Genomic DNA, 10,125 nt, shown 5'->3' with positions numbered 1-10,125 from the left:
TGGTGTTGTAATGTAAATGGATGAGCAAGAGAGCAACTAAAAGATGTGGTTTTGTGGATACGTACGTTACAATACATTAAAGGATTTATGATCTTCCATCCAAAGTTTGTTGTCATATTCTCTCTCTCTCCTCGCACTCTTAATATCTGTCTGTCTCTTCCTCACTCTCCCCCTCTCTCTGTATATATTTGTGTGTGTACGTGTGAGTGAATACATATGGGTCTGTAACAATTTCCAATCTATATGTACGCATGACTGATACCCAATTTATTTTACTCTGTATAGATCGTTGCAGAAACATGCCACGGGATCAGAACTCCGCGTGCCTGGCAATGTAGACAATACTTGAGATGTTACAACGGAAAAGCAGTAGAGAAATGGCCAGTGGGGTTATTCTTTTAAACCAGGAAGAGGATGTCGCCGTGATTATCACTGTAAAGAAAAGTGCGATTCACCACATCCAACGCCAAATCCAGTCGATCCAATAGGTAATAACTACGTTCATTTATGTGTAACACTTTTGAGTGCGCTCAGAAAAAATTCCTGTGTCGTAATGTAGAATGGATGAGCAAGAGAGCAACTAAAAGATGTGGTTTGTGAGAAACGTACGTTACAATACATTAAAGGATTTACGATCTTCCATCCAAAGTTTGTTGTCATATATCTCTCTCTCTCGCACTCTTTATGTCTGTCTGTCTCTTCCTCACTCTCCCCCCTCTCTGTATATATTTGTGTGTGTACGTGTGAGTGAATACATATGGGTCTCTGTAAGAATTTCCAATCTATATTGTACGTATGACTGATACCCAATTTATTTTACTCTGTATAGATCGTTGCAGAAACATGCCAGAGGGATCAGAACTCCGCGTGCCTGGAAAATGTAGACAATACTTGAGATGTTACAACGGAAAAGCAGTAGAGAAGTGCTGCCAGTGGGGTTATTCTTTCAAACCAGGAAGAGGATGTCGCCGTGATTATCACTGCAGAAAAGTGTGATTCACCACATCCAACGCCAGACCCACCACACGATCTCAGAGGTGAGCAACAACCACGTATATATTATATATTATATATATATATATATATATATATATATATATATATATAATATATATATATATATATATATATATATATATATATATATATATATATATATATATATATATAATATATATATATATATGCATGTATTCTAGTGTTTTGGGGAGGGTCATTCGCGTTTAGTGCACTATTCTTTAACACAACCATCGGTTCGTTCCCACACATTTACTTATTTTTTTTTTCCTAAAATTTTTGTTTCGTCTTGCAGCCTCTTCAATACTCGTTGACTTTCTATTGAAGAGTCAACGGCTATTGAAGAGGTCTCATTACTTTAAAAACATCAGAGAATGTTTTTAAATAACGAATGTGTAGCATGGCTAACGGCGGGCTCCCAGCATAGTCGCAGCCCTCGAACTGAATTCAGTAAAAGATAAATAAATATATATATATATATATATATATATATATATATATAATATATGTATGCACATCTATATGTGTGTGAGTATGTGTGGGTGGGTGTATTTTTTACGTTCATTTATGTGAAACACTTTTGAGTGCGCTCAGAAAAAATTCCTGTGTTGTAATGTAGAATGGATGAGCAAGAGAGCAACTAAAAGATGTGGTTTGTGAGATACGTACGTTACAATACATTAAAGGATTTATGATCTTCCATCCAAAGTTTGTTGTCATATATCTCTCTCTCTCGCACTCTTAATGTCTGTCTGTCTCTTCCTCACTCTCCCCCTCTCTCTGTATATATTTGTGTGTGTACGTGTGAGTGAATACATATGGGTCTGTAACAATTTCCAATCTATATTGTACGCATGACTGATACCCAATTTATTTTACTCTGTATAGATCGTTGCAGAAACATGCCAGAGGGATCAGAACTCCGCGTGCCTGGCAAATGTAGACAATACTTGAGATGTTACAACGGAAAAGCAGTAGAGAAATGCTGCCAGTGGGGTTATTCTTTTAAACCAGGAAGAGGATGTCGCCGTGATTATCACTGTAAAGAAAAGTGTGATTCACCACATCCAACGCTAAATCCAATCGATCCAATAGGTAATAACTTTAAACACACACACAGACACACACAGAGACACACACACACAGACACACACACACAGACACACACACATGCTTAAGTAGGAATAAGAGGAGAAAATTATGACGTTGTTATATAATCTTATAGAAAGTTGCGATCTTTTCGAATGGTACAGGTATTATTTCATTGCGATACGTATTGGTGTTTGCATATAAAATTTATGGAAACACCTATAATAATTAATTGAATAAGTAATGAACAGGTTGACATATACAATTCTCACCAGACATTAAAGTTATGTTAGAATTTTAGTGTTTCCAATGGATATCTACCTTGGCAGAAGTTGTGTCCGATTAACAAATATTCTAAGGCGTCGAGCTGCAGAAGTATTACCGCGAGTGGGGGTGGGCAAAGGACAAAGCGGGATTTCGTCCATCTTAACGTTACCAGTTCTTATACTGTCGAGGTGGACTTTGCCTTTCATTCTTTCGGTGTCGATAAAATAAGTGCCAGTTGAACTCCGGGGTCGATATAATCAACTCAAAATCTGCTCCACCAAAATCTGCTCACCGCTCCACCAAAATCTGCTAACCTTGGGCCAAATTTTGAAACCAATATTATGCATTCCACTATGAAGATAATTCAGTAGAAGAAGATTGTAGGTAACAGTCATATCAGATTGTACTGTCTCCTATCTATCTACTACCTACCTACCTACCACCTACCTACCTACCTACCTACCTATCTTCCTATCTATCTATCTATCTATCTATCTATCTATCTATCTATCTATCTATCTATCTATCTATCTATCTGTCTGTCTGTCTGTCTGTCTGCCTACCTGTCTGCCTACCTGCCTGTCTGCCTGTCTGTCTGTCTGTCTGTCTCTCTTTCTCTCTGTCTCTCTCTCTCTCTCTCTCTATTATCTATCTATCCATCTATCTATCTGCCTGTCTGTATGTCTGCCTGCCTGCCTGCCTGTCTGCCGACCTGCCCGAGATGCGGTCAGAGCGACGAAACCGTTCTGCACGCACTCGTGCAGTGTCCAACAATTTCCGACCTGTGGGCTTATCTCGAACAACTGCTGTCACGTGTGGGACGAGTCGGTTTATCAGCTGAGTCTATCGTCAATATTGTCACGCCTCCTTCCTTCAAACGGGAAGGAAGAGCTATTTTCATCATCCTTGTGGCTATGGCGAAAGAATGTATCTGGTGGACGCGTCTGAAAAGATTGGAGACAAACACTTTCCTCTCTGGTCAATCTCTCATCAACTTCTTCAAGTACCACTTGAAAAGGAAAGTGAGAGTAGAGAGGCAAGTTTTGTCTAGCGAATGTTTTAAAAATAGATGGGTGAATGTAGCAAGAATGGCACGTATGAATGACGAAGCCACCTTGAGCATAATCTTATGAACCCAGAAATTGAAAACAGAGGGTTACCCACTTGCAAACAAATGTGGTAACATATAACAATATTGACCAAGGTTACCGTGGTCTTTTTCGTAGGCTTTTCTTCCCACGGATAAACCTTACTTGCTTTCCCCTTTACACCATACATCATGACACTGTGATACACGATCCCTATTGATCGTATTTTTTCCTCTTTCCTTTTTTTCCTCTTTTTTCTTCTTTTTTCATTTTTCTTTTCTTTTGTTCCTTTTCCCTTATTTCTTTTTTTCTTTTTTTTCTTTTTTTTGTTCTTTTTTCCCTTTTACGATCCCTTTTGATCGAAAACCTACGCCACCTTTTTTTTCTCCCCCAAAAGAAAAGTTCTACCTTGTAACTTGTCCCATCTGTGTGCAGCCCTGTGTGGCCAATAAAGAAACTTATCTATCTATCTATCTATCTATCTATCTATCTATCTATCTATCTATCTATCTATCTATCTATCTATCTATCTATCTATCTATCTATCTATCTATCTATCTATCTATCTATCTATCTATCTATTTGCCTGTGTGTCTCTCTGTGTGTATGTCCGCCTGCCTATCTGCCTGTCTGTCTGTCTCTGTGTTTGTGTCTGTCTATCTATCTATCTATATATCTATCTATCTATCTATCTATCTATCTATCTATCTATCTATCTATCTATCTATCTATCTATCTATTTATCTATCTATCTATTTTATTTTACACAGGTCGCTGCAGACACATACCAGACAATACAGAGCTCCCCTTGCCTGGCAGATGCAGAACATACTTGAGATGTTACAACGGAAAAGCAGTAGAGAAATGCTGTCAGTGGGGTTATTCTTTTAAACCAGGAAGGGGATGTCGCCGTGATTATCACTGCAAAGAAACGTGTCATTCAACACATCCACAGCCAGACCCACATGGTCTGCAAGGCATGCAATCTCCTTTTACTTATCTGTCTTGTGTCTGCCTGTCTATCTATTCATACATATGTTGATATGTATGCTTATATACAAGGGGATTGAAAAGTAACTCTCTATCTTAAAATATTTAAAATACCTATAAATTACTCTTTTTACTATTTTACACTTTTACTTGTTTCAGTTATTTGACTGTGGCTATGCTGGAGCACCGCCCTTAGTTGAGTAAATCGACCTCAGGATTTATTCTTTGTAAGCCTAGTACTTATTCTATCGGTCTAAGTTAGGGGGACGTAAACACATCAGCATCGGTTGTCAAGAGATATTGGGGGGACAAACACAGACCCACAAAGATATACACACACACTTACATACATAAATGCATATATGTATATATATATATATATATGTATATATATATATATGTCTATCTATCTATCTATCTATCTATCTATCTATCTATCTATCTATCTATCTATCTATCTATCTATCTATCTATCTATCTATCTATCTATCTATCTATCTATCTATCTATATATATCTAATGTAGGATAAAATTCTTTCGAACATTTTTTTTATCAATGGCCAGCACATTAAAAAATACCTTTAAAGGTTAGATTATAAACAACTTATAAATAAGGACAAACGAAAGATTTTCTAATGCCAAATATGCCGAAAATTGGACATATTGTCCATTTACCATATAATTTTTTCCCAGTACGCACGCTACTCGAAAAAGGTCGACAGAAATCTCTAAAAAATTCCATTATTATCATATCGGACCGATTTCAGAGTTAGTTCAAAAAGAACCCTCCCTTCGTCAGTGATACATGTGGCAAAGAAAGATACTTACTCATACTCATGGAAGAAGCAAACACTAAGTCATGAGCACAACTAAGTACCCCAAATGGTCGGTCCGAGGCTATAGTAGAAGACACTTGCCCAAGGTGCCACGCAGTTGGACTGAACTCGGAACCATGTGGTTGATAAGCAAGCTACTTACCACACAACCACTCCTACGCCTATACATCAATATATCATTTGTAATTTTTTTCTCGATATTTTTGTGTTTGTTTTTCAAGTATGAACATTTTCTTTGTAATCGTATTGCTCTTGTTGTTCGTAAATGGCCGAATGCTCACTACTCCACGAGATGGATGGTTTGTCGTGGTCTGCATGAATGGCCAAATAAGAGTCCCGACTTAACACCTTGTGACTTCTTTCTTTGGGGTTGGCTAAAAGAATAAGTCTACTATACCAAACCAAAGATTTTGGAAGAACTTGAAGGGCGAATACGAGAAGTTATATCATCTCACATCCCACCAAAGTTCCAGTTGACGCAATTCCCGGGCAACTCAAGAAGCTGGTGGCAACATCTGGAGCCCATATCGAATTTTAAATAAAACCTCATACTAAAAGCTCTCCTCTCATATCCATTTTTTTGGTTAAAAATTACAATCAAATAATTTATAGGTATTTTAAAATCGGGAGTTACATTTCAATCACCCTATATATACGGTGTTCATAAATTATCCTGGCAATTTCTACAATCTATTGTATTGCAACATCTAGATGTGTTGCGTGCAACCACTGGAATCCACCTGGGAATGTCCTGGCGTATCTAATTAAACTTTATCTGTTTTGTAATAAACTCTGCTGAGTCATCTGTACTTTTTACTCTTTTCTGAATGTTTCAAATTGTAAAGGTTATTTATCGATACCCTGTATATATACGTATGTATAAACGTGTATAGGCGCTCTGTGGTAAGATTGCATTTCCCTCTGGAAATAGTTCCGCAACCATAGGATGAATTTGATCAGATAAAATGCTTAAAGAGTATTGACAAATAATTCTGCTATGAAGGGAAACCACTGGGCCGGCGGATCTCTAAGATATAGCTCCACTAGATCATCTCAGATCCTCCACCATGTTTAACAGTCGGAAGAAGGCTGTCTGGGTCAAATGCTTCTTTTGTCTGTCTCCACATGTATACTCGGCCGTTGGTCGGAAATAACGTAAAGGATGACTCATCCGAGAACATAACATTCTTCCACTGCTCTAGGGATCAATTCTGTAGGTTTTTACTCCACTCTAAACGCTTTGTAACGTTTGTGTTTGAATGTAGAGGTTTTCTGATTGCAACCCTTCCGTGAAATCCGCGTTTGTGCAGCTCCGGGCGAACAGTTTTTGTAGTAACTGGGTTCTCGAGGTGGTCATTAAGCTCTGCATTAATTTTGGGAGCTGTACTTTTGTGATCCTTTCTAACAATTCGCATAAGAGTTCAGCGATCCCTATCTGAAAATTTTGGCTTTCTTCTGGAGTTTTGTTTCGACGAGGAGTTTCCATTTTTCTCAAAGGCTGTCATTACTTTAGAGACTACTTCTTGAGACACCAAATATTTCGGCTGTTTTCGTTACGCTAGCGCCTGCCATACGAACACCAACAATTTGACGTCTTTGAAAGTCAGCTAGATCTGTCATTTTAATGAATTTTAATTGCCTTTTTCTGATGATATCTGAAAATTAACAGTAATTTTAACAAAACATACTAAGCAACACTAATAATAATCAAAAACCTAAAAATAAACAAAGTTTTGACGGTTTTATATATATATATATATATATATATATATATATATATATATATATATATATATATAATATATATATATGTATCTCTCTCTCACTCTCTCACTATATATATATATATATATATATACATATAGTAAATCCAAAAATGAAGGACAACCACCCCAAAAAACACAACAACATGAGGATGTGGTACATGTAAAGTATTAGCAGACGCTCAGGGAAGGAAAGAAAGATGGTTTAACGTTTCGAACAGACGCACTTCTTCGGAAACAGAGGAAAGTCCAATAGAAAGGCAGACTGAGGAAGAAAATCCCCAACAGTTCACATGTGGTTATACACACACATACATATGTATGTATGTATGTATGTATCTATCTATCTATCTATCTATCTATCTATCTATCTATCTATCTATCTATCTATCTATCTATATATATATATATATACATATATATGTATGTATATATGTATATTTATATGTATAAATATATACATATATACGTACATACATACATAAACACACACAAACACGCACATCTTACAACTCCTAAGCAGGCACATATAGTTATAAATATGTATAGATTCTTCATTAATATATTCACAAATGTTTGCCTCCAAAGACACTCACCAAATTTGTGTATTCTATAATTTCGGGTTGACAAAATCCACAATATCCTTAGAGATGTTTTTTATGATGATATTTTATCCATTATCCCAATAGTGTTCACTGATGAATACAGAGTTGAATTGTCGGAGTAACTATGTTCTGGTGAACAGATCAGCTAGATTTCTTCCTTTGCATCAATTTGCGAACATACAATTGCATTGTACAATGATAAGTATACATATTAATACAAACATGTACGCATAATTTCTTCCATGCTGAAATTAATAGTATGAGAAGACTATGAAACGGCTGTAAACCAGTGGAATTCACGCGGTTAAATAGCTATTAATCTCTCCGAAATGGCGGTGCCCCAGCATGGCCACAACTCATGAGTTGAAACTAGATCAAATGAAATTAAATCATATCTCTTGATTTTATGGTTTTATAAGCTTCTCATGAAATGATTTCGTCGAGTTGGCCTTCTGGATTTTCAGTTACAAGGACAATCTCTCTCGCTCTCTCTTTCTGTGAATGTATGTATGTATGTATGTATGTATGTATGTATGTATGTATGTATGTATGTATGTATATAATAATAAATATTAGGGAATAAATCCAAACTTACAGGGAAAAATCAGATTTAGGATTGAATCCAATTTTATAGTAAAATATTATATTATATTAAATTAGAGACAAAACCACTATTAGGCAAATCAAACAATGAAAGACTTAAGCTAATACACATGATTAATTTATATTATTTAAATATGTAACAATTATTAAAAAATATAATTAATATCCACTACGATCGTTTCGATCGTAGTGGATATTAATTATATTTTTTAATAATTGTTACATATTTAAATAATATAATTAATCATGTGTATTAGCTTAAGTCTTTCATTGTTTGATTTGCCTAATAGTGGTTTTGTCTCTAATTTAATATAATATATATATATATAATATATATATACATAGAGAGAAGAGAGAGAGAGAGAGAGAGAGAGAGAGAGAGAGAGAGAGAGAGAGAGAGAGAGAAAACATACTCATTCACAATCATACACACACACATATACATATATACAAACAAAAATATCCTGTTGTTGGTGTTGAAATCCAAATGAAGGAGCCTTGGATCTAGGTTAGAAAGCGGTTCTTTCTCTATTGGCAAGAAATCTTAAAATAAACTGAATCATGACATATACATACATACATACATACATACATGCATGCATACATACATACATACATACATACATACATACATACATACATACATACATACACACACACACACACACCACACACACACACACACACACACACACACACACACACACACATATATATATATACACATGCATTATGAACTATGTATCTGAGTAGATGTTTTTGTCCTCTCTGTTGGTCTATATTTGTGTGTGTTTTAACAGTTTTCTGTAACAATATTCAGTTCTATATCGTACACTATGAATGATACCCAATTTATTTTACTCTGTATAGATCGTTGCAGAAACATGCCAGAGGGATCAGAACTCCGCGTGCCTGGCAAATGTAGACAATACTTGAGATGTTACAACGGAAAAGCAGTAGAGAAATGCTGCCAGTGGGGTTATTCTTTTAAACCAGGAAGAGGATGTCGCCGTGATTATCACTGTAAAGAAAAGTGTGATTCACCACATCCAGTCGATCCAATAGGTAATAACTTTAAATACACACACAGTGGAATTCCCTTTTCCTTCTTCCTTTTGTTTATATTGTATGCTCTTGTTTTTCATTCTGATGAAGATTTGTTGCCTTAATTCGAATGACCTATGAAGATGAAGGATTTTATTCTCGCATTTATGTATAAACTGCATTCTGTAGGTAATCTGATTAGAAACATCTGTTAGCTTTGTATCAATATACAAGCTTTAAACATGGTATAATCGATGTGCTTGGTTTTCTCTATTTTCTAATGATATGCATTGGTTCCTGATAAACCTTTCTTTATCCTTTTGTCACTTGCGCTCGACGTATATGGTGCCCCTTCACACCATTGCCCGGTTATAACACAGGTAACAGATACTGATAGTATATACGGATACTTTATTTCGTAGTCAGTTGCTACAACCACTAAATCTCCCTCTCTGTGTATGTATATATATATATATATATATATATATAATATATATATATATATATATATTATATATATATATATATATATTATATATATATATATAATATATATATACAACTAATGTAGAATCAAATTTTTTTGGAAAATAAATATTATCAATGGCCAGCATATAAAAAATACCTTTAAAGGTTAAATTTATAAATAACTTATAAAATAAGGGCAAAAGAAAAATTCTAATGCCAAATATGCCGAAAAAAGACAAAGTTGTCAATAACCATTATAATTCATGCGTCTCGAAACAAGCCGATAGAAATTTCTAAAAAATTCCGTTATTACCGTATTGGTCCAATTCGGGGTTAATTCATAAGAATTTCCCCT

The 10,125-nt window shown here is 35.4% G+C and overlaps 1 protein-coding gene across 1 annotated transcript in view; it reads left to right on the top strand.

Annotated features, from left to right (window-relative positions):
* The first annotated feature begins 1,027 nt into the window (after nucleotides 1-1,027).
* Nucleotides 1,028-10,125, top strand: part of LOC118764414 (protein PIF-like) — a 30,366-nt gene continuing 21,268 nt past the window's right edge. The window contains exons 1-3 of the mRNA XM_036505181.1: nucleotides 1,028-1,037; nucleotides 1,906-2,082; nucleotides 4,409-4,438. Of these exons, the coding sequence (XP_036361074.1) occupies nucleotides 1,920-2,082; nucleotides 4,409-4,438 (193 nt within the window). The 5' untranslated portion in view covers nucleotides 1,028-1,037; nucleotides 1,906-1,919. The remainder of the gene's footprint in view (nucleotides 1,038-1,905; nucleotides 2,083-4,408; nucleotides 4,439-10,125) is intronic.

The sequence above is a fragment of the Octopus sinensis genome, linkage group LG8 (assembly GCF_006345805.1).
Source record: "Octopus sinensis linkage group LG8, ASM634580v1, whole genome shotgun sequence".
Classification (NCBI taxonomy): domain Eukaryota; kingdom Metazoa; phylum Mollusca; class Cephalopoda; order Octopoda; family Octopodidae; genus Octopus; species Octopus sinensis.
This window is presented reverse-complemented; position numbering and strand designations above follow the sequence as displayed.